This window comes from Lycium barbarum, chromosome 4 (genome assembly GCF_019175385.1).
Source record: "Lycium barbarum isolate Lr01 chromosome 4, ASM1917538v2, whole genome shotgun sequence".
In the NCBI taxonomy this organism is placed as follows: domain Eukaryota; kingdom Viridiplantae; phylum Streptophyta; class Magnoliopsida; order Solanales; family Solanaceae; genus Lycium; species Lycium barbarum.
Window position 1 is genome coordinate 140,383,619 of NC_083340.1, and position 19,908 is coordinate 140,403,526.

The 19,908-nt window shown below is 35.2% G+C and overlaps 1 protein-coding gene across 1 annotated transcript; it reads left to right on the forward strand.

The window, feature by feature from the left end:
* Window positions 1-3,955: 3,955 nt before the first annotated feature.
* Window positions 3,956-10,005, forward strand: LOC132637918 (F-box protein At3g07870-like). The gene is made up of 3 exons (XM_060354931.1): window positions 3,956-5,025; window positions 8,902-9,106; window positions 9,847-10,005. The coding sequence occupies exons 1-3, from the start codon at window positions 3,956-3,958 to the stop codon at window positions 10,003-10,005; spliced, it is 1,434 nt and encodes a 477-aa protein (XP_060210914.1).
* Window positions 10,006-19,908: the final 9,903 nt, after the last annotated feature.

Consider the following 19,908-nt stretch of genomic DNA (forward strand, 5'->3'; position numbering starts at 1 on the left):
CATTTCAGCATTCATTGAAGCCTAGACAGCACCTAATCCCACAAACCCGACTGAAATTATACCATTTGAAAGGGGCTGATCATGTTTAGAGGAATGCTTGCATGCAGGGAATCGTATAAGGGAAAACAGCTGCGTTAAAAAAATAGGGTGGTCTTTTGTGTCTCCAAATCTCCACTCGAGTTAAAGAAGGTTTCAACAGATTCAGATTTTAACAACACCGCACTCAAACCATTTAAGCCACTGTTCTGCCCAAACTAACTAGGGACTACATCTAATACAATATAAATTGAATGACATACCCAGATGATAAAGGAGGCCGAGAGACTGGGCTTAAAACAGTGAGATTCAGGAAACAACAATATCTTGACCATGTTATTATTTCAACTCAACTGACCAAACTTTATGCAAAGCAGTTTCAAATTAACAAAAGACTGAATTAAAACATAAACATGCTTATTGACATCAACACTGATTCACACACAGCAGTGGTATTCGACAAAGATATTCATATTTGCAAATGGACATATTTACAGACACAGAGATGGGATGCCAGGTTCAAATACAACGGACTAATTCATTATGCCATATTCTACAATTCATACATATACTCCGAATTCTCGGGTTAATAGAATTCACGCCTAAGCTTGAAACAAGTTTATTTCTTATGTCCTTTAGTCCATTTTACTCAAATAAGCAGCAAGATAAAGGCAGGATGATTAAACTATTATGCCTAACCAAACTGAATCCAATCATGCTTAGACCTTATTACGTAATAATCGACTAACTACTCTTACCATGGTAGTATATTAACACAGGACACGCGTTTAAACTAGACAAATCATATTCATATAATGCCCAAAGACATGCTTAAAACGGACCAGGCTAACAACCAGTCATGCTAAACAGACTAAATGTCTTAAGTCTACTGAACAACAAAAAACATGCAACCAAACTTAAAGCATATTAAACCAAACCAAAGCAAGAAAGTAACTACCAGAAAAGAAACTGAACCAAACAGGGGACTAATTACCACAAATGGTGCCTAGTAAACTTAACAAAACAGGAAACCAATCAATCTAACACATACACAGATATTCAGACTATCTACACAAATCACATAAAAAGCAGTACTTGAACTAACACAGAACCACTAAATCGAAAAGTAAAACAAAGACATAAAAGGGAAAGGAGAATCACCTGCTTCGGGTGCAGCGAAGCGAGGCTTCGAGTCTCCGATCTGCCTCGAAACACCACAAACTCCTTAGTTGGTACCACTCGGGTCCGAAACAGCGAAAAAGGAAAAATGTTTAGTATTTTGAATCGATATTAGGCGATATTGTGACTGCTACAAAAGAAAACTAATATTTTAGAGGGATTTTTAGACAGCTTAAAAGAACTCTTCTTTTTTAGGGGGGATTTGTGTGGCTAAAAAGTCTTATATTTTAGGGAGTTTCGGCAGCTGAAAACCTATTTTTTTAGAGGAATTTTTGTGCGGCTCCCGAACTTTGTTTTTAATTGACCTCCCAAAGAGATTATTTATAGGAAGAACTTCTAGGGTTTTGGAGTTCAAAGATTTGAAATCTTGGGCCGGGTTTCCGGTCAACAACGTTAGGCCCTTTTTCCGTCCTCGATCAGAAAAACAGATGAAGAAGACAAAAATCAATTAAAATCTTGTACCCGAAAGTGAAAGGGAGCGGAAAAAATACAGATTTGAACTCGCAAAAATGACAAGACTCATTAAGGGCTGCTCAGATTTGAGGCAGAGGGGAGGGAAGAAGAAAACAAAACCTTACCCTTTTTCAACGGTTGAATCCGAATGGGGCATTAAATTCATTCCCGAATTTGGCCATGCATGGCCTGGGGAAGGTGAAAGGCGACTGTAGTTTTTCCATTTGTGTCGAAGAAAAGAGAGAGAGTGAGGAGAGAGAGAGAGAAGCGGGAAGAGAGAGAAACGGAGGGGGTGCGGCGTTGGGCGATAAACAATATAACCCTAATGTTCATTTGTTGAACAGGGCGGGTCGGGTCACCGTATATTTTGGGTTAGTGGACTGGGTCGGTTGAACTTAGAGTATGGGCTGGTTATTAACGAATTGGGCTGGTTGCTGAATAAAAATGTGGGCTAATTTCATATAAAATAGGTTTTAACCCAAGTAATTTGGGATTGATTATGGACTTCTAAATTTAAATAAAAGACCCGTTTTAATTGACTATATGCTAACGTGTGTTAAAATATTACCTAATCTAAAAGTATGTATTTATTAATACTCAGATAAAAAATAAAATTATATGACGTCGTAAATAGCCGTGCGATAATATTTTAAAAGTTCAACAGTAAATAAATGCTATTATTTAACTGCGCAAAAATAAATGCGATGCGTGTGCATAAGATGGTAAAAAATGCTGAAATGATTATAATGCGAATTATAATAATACTGGTAATAATAATAATAACAAAAAATAATGATAATGATAATAATAATAATAATAATAATAATAATAATCATCATCATAATCATAATAGTAATAATAATAATAATAATAATAATTATAAAGGTAAGTGCTAGTAGTAACAAAAATAATTATAGCTAGTGACTGCAAAAGAATAGTGAAACGCCGGTATTAATAAAAGCTAATAATTGTAGTAAAGTATAAATAATTATTTTTTAAAGTTGCCAAAAATTCTAGAAGCGTAAATAGATATTTCGGAGGAAAGGTGGGACAAAATTGGGTGTCAACAGTATATACCGAACCTGGCATACACTTGTTAAGGAATAACGAAAGTTATGCTGAACCCAATATACTTATGCCTTATGTTGCAGACTTTAAGTTAAGCCTTAACTAAAAGTCTGCCTATAAGACAGAACTTTTCCTTAAGACATGGTTAGTTATGCCTTATGGGGCAGACTTTTAGTTAAGCCTTAACTAAAAGTCTGCCTATAAGGCAGAACTTTTCCTTAAGACATAGTTTAGTTATGCCTTATGGGGCAGACTTTTAATTAAGGCATAACTAAAAGTATGCCCCATAAGACATAACTTTTCCTTAAGACATAGACTTTGCCTTATAAGGTAAACTTTTAGTTATACCTTAAGGAAAAGTTTCGTCTTACGGGGCATACTTTTGGTTATGCCTCATGGGGCAGACTTTTAGTTAAGGCATAACTAAAAGTATGCCCCTAAGGCGGAACTTTTCCTTAAGGCATAAACTTTGCCTTATAAGGCGGAACTTATAGTTATGCCGGGTCCGGCATAACTTTAGTTATTCTTTAAGAAGTGTATGCCGGGTCCGACATACACGCGACCCAAGGCTTGTGCGCTTTGCGATTTTTTTTTTTTAATTTTATGCCTGAGCGGGGGTTCGAACCCAGAAACTCATGATTTCTATGCGAAGCTCAAGATTGCAACGCGAAGGGCAAAAGTTAAAGACCAACATTTTGAGGGGCAAAAACTAAAGACCATCCCAAAGGAAGGGCAATCCTGCGAATTGCCCATACTTCAACAACTTGAGTTTATTAGTTTGAAGCATAATTGGTATTGCTGGATAAGGCACATAAAGAGCGTATTAAAAAGAGTAAGAAGGGTAAATTAGAAAAAAATATCCTTCTTATTTATGATTTCTTAAGAGACGTGTAAAAGAGAAAGTGAACAAGTAATATGGAACGGAGGGTGTAACAAATAACCAAGTGGCTATTTGACTTTTTTTTCTTTTACCAAAAGAACTGAATTACGTTTAATCTAAAGTTAGCACTAAATGCATTACAAGTTCCTAAAAGATGCTCTTGAAAAACTAGAAGACAGTTGGAGAAAGTAAAGTGAATTAATTCCAACAGATATCCTCAACAACATATTAGTGGCTATAAATAAGAATTAGCAATTAGAGAGTTCCTAAATATATATCGAGGCTTCCTACTTCTTTTGTTTATACTTATCTTTGTGTACCTATTGATTTGTTTGTGTTATGGATACACAAGCCAAGAAACAAAATTGTCAAGCTGATGAAGCTCCCTCCAGATATGGATTTGATCGCCTGTCTGAAGAATTTGTCCTTGACATTGTTTCCAGGCTTCCCATAACATCTTTACTTCAATTCACGTTTGGTCGAAAATCGTTTTACAACTTGTCTCATGATCCAGAGCTAGTGAATTTGCACCTGTCTCGTGCAGTAAAGACCGATCCTTGCATTATCTTTCACAAGCCTAATCAGCTTTACTTTCTTGAATTTTCTGATCATGGTACGGAAGAAGCGGTTATGAGGAAAATCAGCAACTCTTTTGCAAACTCTACGCTAGTATTTGAAGTGATTGGTTCATGTCATGGACTATTGTGCATATGGGATTGTCTGATTAGTGATTCACTTTATGTGTACAATCCTTTTACAAGGGACTACAAAGAGCTGCCTATATCAGTAGAACCTCACGTACAAGAATTGGTTTTCTGGTTTGGTTTTCATCCTATTACGAAAGAGTACAAGTTGATCAAGATCAAGAACTATCCAATTTGTATTTCAGATGCTGAAGTACTTACTTTTGGTGGCAACAGATGGAGAAGTATTGGGAAAGTTGGTTACAGGATTGATTCAAGTGCAAAAGCAATTATGTTAAATGGGAAGATGCATTGGCTGACTCTATTTGGAATGTATTACGGACGTTCTGATAGGCTTGTCGTTTCGTTTGATTTAGCATATGAGGTATTTGGAGAGGTACCAAAAATTGATTTTGGTGTAGACCCAAGAATTGTTCAGTTTCAACTAGCAGTTCTTGGAGGTTGGCTTGCTGTTGCTCTAATTTCGCATCGCTTTAATGAGGGAGGATTAGAAATTTGGGTAATGAGAGAATACAATGTGAAAGAGTCTTGGGTAAAGGAGTTCAAAATTGGAGCTTATACACCAACACCAAATTCTGTCCTACAATATGTGCAGCCATTCGTGAAAGTTGTATGTCTGTTGAAGAATGGAAAGCTCTTGCTCGAGTGCAAAGGTGGATATATGGTTTTATATGATCCTCAAAATGGTGTTTTTAGGACATTAAGGTTTCGAGGAATGCCTAATTTTTTTTCAAACAATTGTTCATGTGGGTTGCCTTAATTGGATTGATATCCCACTGACAGATCTTCAGCAAAATTAGATCATCAAACTTGTCAAATACCTTCTTGTTGAAAAGCTTAGTCATATATGTTTAAACATATATTAGTATTATGTCCTACTACTATACCTTTGTATTAGTATGTCCTCTTAATGCCATTTCATTTTGTTTTCCATTCTTTGTACTTTGTTGCTCATTTTTTTAAAACTAGTCTCTGGAAACGTGTGTTGCATGTTTATCCCAAAATACTTGATATAAATTTTATTTTGCAAATGATAAATTTTTAATGATTCACATATTTTCTAACTTTCTTTGAGCTTAAAAATAAGAAATCAAAACATACAAACAAATAATGATAACTCATAATCTGAAGTTAGAAGATCTTGTAAACCTGATGATACATGGCATATATATAATACTATTTAAAGACAAATATATACTCAAACATATATAAAGACATGCATATAATAAAAATATTTACCTCATAAAAATGAATAATTATGCTGACTAATGCACACTTTCAATCCTATCATGATCAATCCAACATTGTAATAAGCCCTATGAATTTTCCTTTGACTCAAACACATAAATATTAAAAAATAATAAAGAAGTAAATGAAAGCGAGATGATTCTATCGTAATTATTGTGAAGCATTAAAAGGGAAATATAACTCTGCATATATGAAAACTATTAGCATAGCAACCAAAACCAATAAATATAGGAAAACAAACTATTAGCTTCATAAGTACGTAAAACTGAAGATGATGGAGAGGAAGAAGCGATTTAGGAAAAGAAGAGGATGTGAAGGTTATATTATAAAAAGTATAACCCATAAATAAACACATATTAAAATTTCCAATAAAATTAAAACAATGAAATTAAGCCGTAAAGTACGAAGCAGTGGAAAGAAACAGAAGTATGAGAGATATTTATATAGTGATGTGTGGGAATTCATAGGATTCTTTTTCAGCATTAATAAAAATATGAAAGGTTTGTATAATTATGATAGTTACTCTTAGACTTCTCATCATAAATAAAAATAATGAAATGGTTAAAGATTATAGTAATAATTGTGACTTTTACACTCTTCATTAGTACTATAAGTTATGGAAACGATGAGCGTATTGATGGGAAACAAAGATAAATAAAGTTGTTCTAATCTATATATAGTATAAAGCTAGGCATAGACAAGGTGATGTGGCACCTCTCTATGGCCAGCATTCATATTTATCTTTTTTCTCCTTTTTTTGGATTTTTTTGAGTTTTTTCTGCATAGAGATAAAAGAAAGAAAATAGATCATTATTTTAGCTACAATTATAACATTTTTAATAGCTACAGTTACAACATTAAAATGACAAAGAATTAAAAGAGAAATAAAGAGTTGCTTCATAACGTGAGGAGATCAACAGTTATTTCTTCTACATAAAAGATCAATCTGAAGGGCAAAAATATTTAAAGTGAAAGAGAATCATAAAACATTCCAAAAAGTATGATAGCTAAAAGTTATTCACGGCCTAATGGTCATGTGCTCATTCTTGCAGGTTGGGTGGAGTAGAAAGGAACTTTATCACAACATCAAAGTGTCTATAATAAGCAAGGAGTTTGCACCAAGTTACCAACAACGAAAGATGAACAATACAAACAAACTTTGTACGTTTCCTTGCAAATTGTGTTCTTTTCATTCTCCTCTTTTATATACAAAATGTATAATATATCTAAAATGGTACGAAAATAATTTATGGAATTTTACAGAAAATTAGGATGACAAATAACAGGAATTGCCTGGGTAACTAAAACAGAATTGATGGGAGGGAATAAGGAAAAGAGCAAACGGAAAAGGAAAAAGAATATAGATGGAAGCACTAATTCACGGAAATAAAAAATTAAAAATTAAAAAAAAAAAAAAAAAAGAGAAAGAAGAAGACCAAAGAAAGTATACGAAGTTGGAGTAAGATAGAAGATACAAAATTAATTTCGTCATTGACGGGTTCTGGTATTTAGAAGTCAAAATTTTCTTCCCTTTAATTTTGGTTTCCTTTCAATTTTACTTCCTTTTCTTTTCTTTCAATAATGTATATATATGGAAAACAAAATCTTAAATAACTTACCATTCTCTTGCCATCTAATATTTCCAAGCTAATTTATTTTTCTTTGTTTAAAAGACAGGATATATTTTTATGTTAATTACTTAGTAATTAGTACTATATTCTTGAAATATAAAAATCTATTCTGTAGTATTAATTTTTTATTTTATTGTTTAAATGCTTTAGAAGTGAGATAATTTCTTAAGTTAAGCTGAAAAAATAAATTACACTAAAGAAAGGAAAAAAATAAATGGAAGGGGAAAAAAAGGCAAATATTAGAAATTAAGGGATTTGATTCCATCAAAGACGGAACACATATATTATCTTTTACCTTTTTTATTTCATTTCTTTTTCTTTTTTGTCCTTTTTCCTTTTCTTATAATTTTATTTGACAGAATGAAAATGATCTTAAGTATTATGAAACATAATAGTGCATAATTTATACTAAGAAACAAAATACTAAAAGTAATCTAGGCATTAGAGGAAGAAAAAAAAAGTAGGTGACATCTTAGGTATGCATTTTTAATATTCGTTATTACTTCTTTTTATATATATATATTTTTCATATTTTTTTTAAATTTTGTCGTCTTTCGTATTAAAAAATATTTATATGATTTAAGGAGTTCTTTCATATTAACTTGGAAAGTTTCAAATCTATATTTTATAAATATGATAGAAATTTATAATGGGACGCTCTTTTTATAGATACTTTAAGTGAGAAAGGTATTGCAAAGTTGATCTCAACATGATGTGGCATATTATAAGCCAAGATAAGATTCTTCTCCCCGTTCTATAGTGAATTCTCATATTCTTTTTTCTCAATGAAATCATATTATATTTACCAATTTTAATTTATTACTACAACAATTCAAACTTCTTTTCATTTTTTTAGAAATAAAACTGATTAATATATACGAAACCACTTTTCATATGTTAATTAGCTCATTTATCGAAGTTTGAAAAAATACAACATGTACGGTGCTTGAAAAATGGAAATTGCAGCATGAAAAGTTAAAGTCAATTAAGATACTTATATTGGTGATTTGATCAACTTATAGAATTAATTTTGTAAGTAGATTTATGAAATATTTTTTTAAGTACGACCGCGCGAAGCGCGGACAAATTCACTAGTATGTATATATTTTGTGTATTAATATTTACGGGTCAAATGGTTGCTTGATTTTTAATTAGTGACCATCTTAATGGATGTGTATATGTATATGTATAAGCCATAAAGACGAAGGAAATGTAAAGCTGTACTTGAGCTTAGGAGGTGAAAAGCCTTACGAATTTTAATGTTTCATTATGCATACATAAATAGAAAGAACAGTTACAATAGGACGCGGGATATGTGCTTATGGCAAAATGATTAACGACAAGAATAGTTAGCAAAAGGTGATTAATTAGGCTGTCAATTAATAAGTAATTTTACCTTGATAAGGGGTAATTGGAGTTTTAGATAAAGGGTAATTAGATTATTTAACTTTTTAAGGGCATTTTAGTAAATCAACTTTGCACAAAGATGCTTCCCGCTTTTAATATAATATGATGATAGTTCTGAGTTAATCTTGATAGTTAAAATTGTCTGAGTTTCAGTACATGTTTAAAGATTATGTGATCTTCTGAATGTATCAATATATGCTTGATATCAAACTTTAACATTTAAAACACACTTGAAAATTATAGCATCCTTTGCTGTGTATTTAAACCTATACTCTTTGAATTGGAATACTGTTAGGATGATTATGAAAAAGGATCTCAGGATTTACTTTCCACTTGCTATTCACCCCGAGATGCTCACCTGGTGTAGCAGTGAATCTGTGTATTTTTATTTGGTAAAACCTGAATCCAGCCAGTTTAAAGTAGCTGATGTGAATATTGAATGGATTCACAGAGATGACTTTGCGGATCAGACAATACAAGCCTATCGTTGTCAAAATAATGTAAGTCAGGGTTCGGGACGCTTATCATTCAGGAGCCAGTTTTCCTCAGTTTTGAATGATGAAAGGCATTTTCTGAACCTGCTCTTTCACTGGATTCATTAAATTCCGCATGTTCCTTTCTCTTCTTCTCGGCCTCTACAGCTGCAGCCAACCTTACCTCTTCCATTTTCCTGAGGATATCTCTTCTTGCCTTCTCAATTAATAATTGTCTTACATCAAATGCAGGAGTTGTTAACATCTTCTGATTGAAGTTTCAGTAGGAGTAGGAAGCTAATCATCTGGTCTCATATTCCTGTTCTGGTTTCCATCTGGAGTTTTGATTTCTTTGGTAGTTTCTACTGCCACTTCTCTTCTTAGAAGGCCTACCATATCTGCTGGACGCTTGCATGCTCAAAGTTGGAGTGTTTAGTTGTTAGCTGAGGCCAAGTTTGAATGCCTGTTTATGTATTATGCCTTTGAAATTTTATAGATGCCCATTATTGAAAAACATAAAAGAAAGGAAGAGCTTAAGAAATGGATTAACTTTGCAAAACAAAGAAAGCAACTTTGCAAACATGTCAATTTCCAGTCAAAGCTTTCAACTCCTATTCAAACTGAACATTAGGAAAAAAAAAATGAGTAATAAAATCATACGCATAAACTTCCATATAGTAGAAAGATCTGATCTAAAACATTATCTCAAAGACACAAAGCATATGGAATCTTGATGCAACTCCTATGATCTCGATGAGACATCTCAGGCTAAAACCAAAACATTTGTCAAAGAGAAGTTCGAAAGGTCAGAATATGTTGCTATTCCTGACAAGTTCTCTGGGGCTACGTGTGGCTTGCAAATCCAAGATAACTCAAGTAAACCAGAAAACCTGTTCGACCATCGACCAGGCTTCTTGAATCTTTGAAGGAAGTTCATTCTCGTGAGGAACCAAGCAAAATAGATAATTTCAATGCTAAATCATGTGAGCATACCGGAGCTGTTATGGAAGCAAAGGCCAAGCAATTGGAAAGTAAACTCTGAGATCCTTTTTCATCATTCTAACAGTATTGAAATCCAAATTGTATATGTTTAAACACATCGTAAAGGATGATTCTCAACAAAAAGTTAGAAATTTGGTAGGATCAAAAGCAGTGGCGGATCTAGGATATTCTCTGAGGGAGTTCGAAAGATAAAAATGTAGTGCCCAAAGCTTGAACTTGGAACCTCAAGGTGAATTTTGAACCCGTAAACCACTGAACCAATCCCTATTCTTGTGTTCAAAATCTATATATGTACATAAAACATATAAAAATACCTTATATATATAGTGTAATTTTTTTCCGAGGGTGTTCGAGTGAACACCCTTAATGGGCTGTAGATCCGCCCCTGATCAAAAGTGATCCATAACATTGTTTTAGGTGGTCATAGGTTTGATGAGCGACTTTTAGTGATAATTCTGATTCATTTCCTTTGTGGAAGGCCTTTTATTGTCTCGGATAGGATTATAGGGAGTGTGCATTTCTTCTTGAAGTTGCTTGATTTGGTTTCTTACTTGAACTGCAGTATCTTGTAGGCATCAGCAATTTCTCTGAAATATCCTACTATACACTTCAAATTTCAGTTTTCTAGCATAGGTTCACTTTGATTTGGTTGTACCATGATCTATCTCTCGAGGCACTCAACTTTGTCCTTGAAAAGGTATGTATATGTTGACTCTTCCCATCAATTGAAGTTTTACAAAACTAATGAATTGCGCATGTTCGAAGTTACAAAACTCTCTCTTTATGGCATCTCAATCGTGTCTTTTAAGAATGAGCTTCTGCTATGACTACTAGTTTTACATGCTATAATTTTCAGTATGTGTGTGTGAAATGTTCACCATAGTTTTTGGGAACTCTTTGTTGAGCCGAGGGTCTATTGGGAACAACCTCTCTATCTCACAAGGTATGGGTAAGGTCTGCTTTCACCCCACCATCTAGACCCCGCTTGTGGAATTACACTGGGTATGTTTTTGTTGTTGTTATTGTTGTGTGTGAAATGTTCAAGTTTGATATCAGGCATAGATTGATACATTCAGAAGATCACATAAATTTTAAACATGTACTGAAATTCAGAACTGTTTTAAAACAACAAAGTACTAAGAATGAAAACGAAAATGAAATGGCATTAAGAGAACATGCTAATATAATGTTTAAACTTTTTAATAAAGGTCTGTGATAAGTTTGATGATATAACGTTGCTGAAGATCTGCAGGTGGGATATCAATCCAATTAAGGCAGCCCACGTGAACAATTGTCTGAAAAAAATTAGGCAAGACAATCTCCAAGAACTAGTAGTTGAAACTCAGCAATTCCTCTCCAAATTCCTCACCAATGTCTACACCAAAATCAACCTTTGGTACCTCTCCAAATTCCTCATCAGATAAATCAAAGGAAAACAATGAGCCTATCATTACGAAAACGTCCACAATACTGTCCAAACCAAGTAACCCAATGCATCTTCCCTTTTAACATAATTCCTTGAGAATCTGAATTAATTTGGTAAACAAATTCCGCAACACTTCTCCATCTGTTGCTACCAAGATTAATTACTTCAACATCTGATTTATGATGGACCCGTGGGTCAATATAATGTATGATCTTGATCACCTTGTACTCATTGGTAGTAGGACTAAAACCAAATCCATAAACCAACATTTTCCCCTGAAGTTCTTCTGATCTAGACAGCTGTTTGTAGTCCCTTGTAAAAGGATTGTACACATAAAGTGCATTACTAAGCCGAATATCATGTATGCACAATAGTCCATGACATGAACCAACCACTTCAAATTCAGACATCTAGTGTCACACCCCCAACGAGGAGTATGACGGGCTCCGACCCGTAGGCCGAAAACCACCTAACTTAACAGTTACTTTGAACACCACATACCATAACTCAAAGAACACTTGCACGCAGAAAAGGCCCAACATAGAAATATCCGATCATTCAACACATATGTACATATGCGGACCGATAAGGTCGCCACAACATAATGTATATCATAAAGCCGGCAAGGCTAACAGAAAAGTATCACAGACCAAAACGATGCCAACATGACCATATACCATGCTTACATACCCCACTATGTCCGTGAGCCTCTAAGAGTATACATATAAACATCTATTACACTAGCAGATAAGTACCAAAAGATAGCAAGTCCGGAGTAGTGGCACTTGCTGACACCGTTGAAGCTGGAAATTCCTACTGTGACCGCTCCTCAATAACCCTGTCAGAGCCTGCAACACGAAATGCAGCGTCCCATGCAATGGGACGTCAGTACGGATAAAAGTACTGAGTATGTAAGTCTGGGATCAATACCATAAGTAGGATGGGAATATAAATAGAGCAAAGGTAACCTGTCATTTGAGAACTTACAATATGCACTGCATGAAACTTAACACCATAGGTAAGTAAGCACATGTATATATGTATGTATATCATATAAGTGTTAGTGCTGCGGAACGTGCAGCCCGATCCATATACGTTAGTGCCGAGGAACGTACGGCCCGATCCATAAATATAATATGTTAATGCCGAGGAACGTATGGCCCGATCCATAAATATAATATATTAGTGCCGAGGAACGTACGACCCGATCCATAAATATAATATGTTAGTGCCCAGGAACGTACGACCCGATCCATAAATATGATATATACATATACATAATGTAGATAGCATGCATGAGAGCTCATATGAAAGCTAAAACTTTATCGGAGTGAAGTAAGGTCAGTAACCTCCGATTTATATTATGGAATTCGTGTCGAATCCAAAGAAATAACCTAACGATGATGAACATAATAATATACCAAGAATCAATCAAATAACTAAGGCATTAGGAGTTGAGCTACATGACATAGGAATGGAGTGATTTTATTATGGAACGCTCATATTCACACTCTAGTTGGATTCGTGCCAAAGAAAGAGAGAGAAACGAACACCCTACATACCTTATTCGCCAAGCCACCACTTAAGGGATCCTTTATTCCGAGGCTCGCCCCTCACTTGAACCTATATGGCGAGAAATACATTTTTAATCATACCTTCATCATGCTTCCCATTAATTTACTCGTACTAGTTATCAAATACTAGTTTGGGTTACGAAAATTTGGGCAGCATCTCCCCTATATTATCTACTTCCTCCAAATACCAAAACAACTCTCAAACAATACCAACAACATCAACACAATATTGTCAAGATTCTATAAGATATACATGTACAATTACATTCAAACTATCTTCAATTCTCAATCCATACTCAACAACGCCAACACAAAAATCCACAACCCTTATTCTCGTAAATATTCCTAAATCGATATTAAGAAAGAGATATTCATACCTTATCCTTGCTAGAATAGGAAGATCTTCAAGATTTACTTTGCTTCCAAGCCAACTCCAACACAAAACGAAACTATAATCGCGACTACACGTTGTCCGGACCTCGATTAATACTCCGTAACTTGAAATTACTCAAAATCCTCACTTTTATATGATATATAGGCTCTCATATGTTTGATGAACTTTCTAGAGCATTTGCGAAATTTTTTGTGAAGAAAAAATGGGGTTTTGCCCCTTATATAGTGTGCTAAAGTCGGGGCCACTGTAGCAGCGCGCCCTGCTCTGCCTGCCTAAATTGTAACATCCATAATTCTCTACTCCGACGTCGTATCGACGTCGGAGTTTGTTGCGTTGGAAACTAGACTCGACGAACTTTATTTTAGGCTTTTGCTTTACCTCAAAACTCCTCATATACTAAAAGATATTCTTCCTCCAAGTTGGGCCAAAATTGCCCCTCATATTTTCTTCAAAATTCCAACAAATTTAATTTCCTTTATTCACTTGCCCTTCAATCCTTCCATAGCTTATTATATGAACTTAAACCCTCATGAACATAAGAGAAGTGCATCTAATCTCATGTATCCTTGGAGGTAACTCCAATGTCCATACTTAAAACAGCCAACACCTACGAATTTCCACGCACAAAACTACAGGGTATAACATATAGTTTGCAAAAGGACTGCTGATTTTCCTCACAACCACCTTTCCATACTTTAATCCGTAATTTAGTCTGGTATACATTCAGACATACTTTAAGTTCCATATTAAGAGTCGGTCAAAGCTCATTCCTAACCATACCACTACTTAAGTTCCACATATTTCTTCCTAAAACATGTCTGCAAATTTCAATCTTAGAAAGATTGGATAGAATATAAGCAAAATAGAAGTGGTTAGATATGTTCCCTGAAGCACAACTCAGACAATTACCTAGGGAAAACTCGGACCATTGTCCTCCTTTACTCACCCTGAAACACCTCTGAAGAGTTCGAGCAATATAGGTTATCATCACATTATAATGCCATACCGAATTCTCCTCGTCAAACACCCCCTCCCAAGAAAACCATCTCACCATCAACATGGCAATTGGAGAAAAGGACCATAAAAAAGAGACTATTCAACGAACTTGCATAAGCAACATGAAAATTGATTACAGAGTCACATGACCAAAAGTAGACTTCAGATCACAAGTTTTTAACACTACAAATAGGGATACAAAGAAAAAGCAGATTGAAGTTGCTTCCTAGTGTACCCATATATTTCCACACATTCATTTCTCTACTACATCCACTCACATCCATTACCTTAACAGACTGATTTCTGAAGGCATTGGCTGACCAAGATGCCACTTCCTACTCGCTGTCAGTATCCATATACCCGTACTTATGTCGGTCCTCTATCTTAGCAGGTGGACCTTGCTTCCTTCTGAAAAGACCAAAATGAGAAAGAGATATAGAGATGGAAAAATTATGGTAATGACAATAAAAAGTGAAGTGAGTTGAGAACTATGAGGTCTCAGGTTCAAATCTCAGAAGAGACAAAAACACTAGGTGATTCTTTCATCTGTTCTAGCTTTGGTGGAGAGAGTTACTGGTGAAAGGTGGCAGGTGACCCGTGAAATTAGTCGAGGTGCGCTCAAGTTGGCTCAGATGCCACGGTTATTAAAAACAATGACAACAAAAATAAGAAGGATGAGAAACTTTTATACGATCTTTAAGAGAACCTTGAAGTAATTCTCCAGTCTGGACTGCAGAAGCTCATTTTCCCGTTTAATACCCTCAAATGCAACCTTGGACCTATTAAGATTTCTGAAGTCAATACAATCAAATCATCAGCAAATAATAGAGCCATAAATTTCCTCCGTAGATCTTACACTTCAAAATCTCCACGCTTCAGGCGATCCTTCATGATATTGATCTGATGTCACTTTTACAGCTCCAAAATTGCAAACACACAGAGCAGACTCGGTTACTAGGCAATATAAAAAAACCAGAAGACACTGGCAGCAGACAGACAAAGAATTCGGAGTTCCAGTGTCAGACAAAACAATTCGGAGTAGAATGGACATTAATCAGAAAACACCTGATACTTTTGCATTTGAACATACTAACCAGGGGTGAAAAAATTAGCCTATGAAAACATGACCCACCCAACCTACTCAAGTTTAGCTAAAGCCCGTTTTAGCCCAACTGATTTCAGCCCATCTAAAATTGGGTTGATATGTAGCTCAAATTGACCCATACGAGAAACCTTGTCAAAATCTTTTTAAAAAGACATCTTTTTTTTTTTTTTTTTTTTTTGGCAACAAACTAAATATTATTACCACAGACAAACCAAAATTCTAGTACAAAAAAATTTAAAAAAAATGCAAAAGTAACGAGTACCCAAACCCCTACCACCTTCTAGGAAGGGTGTAGGAAGGATCAAGTCTCAGAACTAGGAATAAAAACTGCTCAATCAAATATGTACACTTTCTAGCCTGCTTTTATTCTTTAAACATTGAAATTCTTTCCCTTACTGTTATATATTGCAATAATAAAGACACAAATAGTTTTATTAGGTACTTAAAAAATTATAATAGGACAAACAAAAAAAATTAAAACTTTATAAGAATTGGGCAGGTTGGGTTATGACCCGCTTTCTAGTCCAAGTAACTTTTGACACCCCTACTCCCGACCACCCAAAAAAAAAAAAAAAAACGAGGAAAAGAAGAAAAAAACTTGGAAGGAAAAGGGAAAACGATCCGTGAAGACAGAGAAAAGAGAGCACTCACCTTGTGGTACTACAATAGAATCGATTAAGTAACCTCTCTATTTCAGGGACATTGTAGGGGGGTCCTTGTCTGTATGCATACATATCAGACTTGTGAGGGGTGAAGAAGTTGAAAAAGAAATTTAGAGAAGAATACAAGTACTTACAGTTCTGGCACCATAAAGCCCAAAAACTCAGCAACTTTTTCGAAAATAATCAGCACAAATATCCTCAAGAAAGCCCTGAGTGGTGGTTTCAAACTTTTCCAGTTCAAGAAATCGCTCATCAAGAATTTGCTGCAGATACACAACATATTACTTTCCGTCACATATATTTCCATTTTGAATAGAAAACTCATTCTAGAAGTAACAGTTCTAATAAAATAGCCATGTATAACTAAGTGTTGCACTCAAATCATATTTTGGACCCTATTATCTGGCACTTTGTCCTTCATTTACCGTTTATAAGCTAAGTATCATTATCCTTTGCCTATTAAGAATTATCGTAAAACTAGTGATTTTCTTATTTTTCCCGTCAAAAGTAGTATATTTGCATCAAAGTACCATTTAACCCTACTATAACAGCTGCCTTTTCTCGACCCGTTTAGTGCCACTTCACTTCCATCCTCCTATAGGCCAGCATCCCCTATGACCCTTTTTTTAATTATAACAATGGGTGTCCGGGCCAGCTTACACACACCTTGGCTAATTCCACGCGATACCTGCTACCTCCCAGCAGCTACAGATACCAGATAACTCTGTCCATTAAGCGTTAGAAAGGTAGGAAGAAAACGTGTTTTCGTCTAGCATCCTCTACGGCCTTACCTTTCCGTCATTCCAACTTGCCCCTACTCCACCCTCCCATAGTCCGTGCCCCTTCTATTTACCCTGCCCCTTTCAAGTGCCACCCACCCCTCTCCTTTCTCCCATCCTCCCTATCCTTGCATCTTATGCTCAACATGTAGAATAGATGGTCCTCATTGAATATGAACAAAGCATAAAAGAAATAAAAAGGTAAAAATCTGATTAAAAAAGAAATAGTACATAGGATCTGAATCAGATCTCAATGAACAATGACTGCCTCAAATTGGCATTGTATCGGGCAAAATTGCTTGCCATCCTCGATAGTATCGAGTTTCTTCAAAGCTAGCAGATAGGATGTGAAGGAATAAAACTCGGTGCAGAAATGTCTTGAACCCATCACACGTTTATATAGAGTTGATGATACAACATGTTGACACACTAAAACAAAGGGGCTTTTGGAGATGAAAGAAGTTCTCCAAGGGGGCGAAAAGATATTTCGCAGAAATGGAAGGCTTTCAATATTGTCTTATTGAATCACCTCGAGCTCGTTGCCTTGGATTCATCCTAAAATAGGGTGCGTGCAAGGTTGGTGCATTCAATGAATTTTAAAAAACAATTGGAGAATCCTAAACCAATTTCATTATGGATTTCTGGACCTCTCTTATTTTGTTTCATGCGATGACAAGAGTAGATACGGTAAATCTACCAAGATAATGTACAAGTAATGAAGTGATAACGCGGCAACTGCATGTTTCATTCATTTTTTTTTTCTGATTAGTTGATATTCAATCTATCTGGTGAAAGTGCATCACTTTTTTGTGTTTGTAAGAGTGTCATGCTTATCATCCCGTTGTAGGCTGTGTGATAAAAAAAATAATAACAAAGTGACCAAGAATTTCAGATATCTTAAGCTCATGATGAGTGATGAGAACATAACACTAGTGCTTTGCTATGTCTCTGACTTGTCTATTTTACTTCTAATTCTCTGATAGTATGCATAATTTTGTACGAAACTTTTATCAATTCTTAAAAGGAACTAAAAGGCGGAGGCAAGCTAAAACTGTGAATTTTGGCTACCTATATATCAACTCTGTCATTATGGACATGACATGCAAAAAAGTGCTCTTCAAAAGAACAAAAAAAAAAAAGAAAAAGAATATTAAGTTACTCCCTTCGCTCTATTTGAAGCGAAACTGTGTGAATGGATGTGGAAATAAAGAAACTAAAGTGACTTGAATGCCATATTGAATTTTTTAGGCTTGCAAAAACTTGTATAAAATCCAATATGGCATTAAGTAATTGAATTTGACCAAAGTATATTTCGATCCGTTCTATACTTTATAAAGATTGTATCCATGCTTTTTAAGTCCTCTTTACAGCTCTTATGCAATGCAATTTGAGCCCAATTCACAAGTTAGAAGATAGCAGAAGAGAATGTTAAAACCATCACTATCTTGGAAATTCGTTAGAAGATGCAGAAAATTTCTGAAGTATGCGTTACGCATATTTCAATCTCATTAACAAGTTGGAATCCAATGTATATGAAGTAGAATTTTATCTCCAGTCACATTTCTACTCTCTCGTGGGACCATCGAATGACCAGTTTTTGGAAATTTTGATGGAATCTTCCTAGTCTAATTTTCTTCTTTGAAAAGTCTTCCGGAAAACTACAGAACATCCTTGTCCATGGACCACTAGTTTTGCAGAAATTTTCTTACGGTGTGCATTGCGCATGGTGCTAACCTCAACATTAATATTGGCGTAAGCAAGTCTCTCTCGTGAAATTAGATGGTGATCCTAAGTTAGGAGTTTTATAGTTGTGATACATAATGTCTCTAGTCTATCAAAGCAATTCATGAAATAGATTATTTTGGTATATAAAAGAGTATGATTTTGAACTTGGTAGATGAAAATGTATAGTCATAAATTACCATTGGTCTTTAGAAATAAGGAAGACTGAGTTCTCTTAGATGCTCTTAGTAGACGGAGAAGGAAATGGAGTTACATCATATGTCTTTATTGTCACACCCCAATCCTGATAGGGTATGATGGGTACCCGACCCTTACTTAGAGTCGAGCGAACCCACTGGCTCTCGTTATACTCATAATCTCGCTGGACTTTCAGGTCATGAATTGAAATGAATGATGGAAACCTTTTAGAAAAATATTCTTTTCGTCTTTCTTAAACCAAGTAAAACTGTAATCATATGAAATCTGTAAAGTAGTGCATACTGAATACATCGGCTTAAATAGCCGCTTACTAGACTAGCAGGCTATATACGTGACTCTGTTTGCAAAGTGTCTAACATAAATCAATATACCATAACACCCATACTCTGACTCGGCAACACTCCGGAAAGAAATGGAGCTCGCCAATCCCGCTGGAACATCTTCTAGCAATATCCTCTACTCATCTGTATACACCTGCGTGGCATGAAACACAGCGCCCACAAGAAGGGGCGTCAGTACGAATAATGTACTGAGTATGTAAGGCATGAGTAACAACATAACATAGATATGAAAAGTAACAAGGAATAAGAGAGATAACCTGTACATCTGAATGCCTCGTAAGGCGGATGTCATGCATGCTTAGCCTTTTAAAAAAACATTTTTATATATATACATAGTAACATGCCCAGCCATTAAGGCGCGGTGTCATATATAATATCATGCCCGACCATCAAGGCTCGGTGTTATCATCATTAGCTTGCGTCCAGGGCAATATCATAACATGCCCACTGCAGTGGTGTGCACATCTACGTGCCTGCCCGACCGACTATAGCGCGGCGCGGTGTGAGAAAATACATATATATATATATATATATATATATATATATATATAAAGCATGCATGAGAGCCAAGTAAAAGCCATAAGTACATCGGAGTGACGTAAGGTCGGT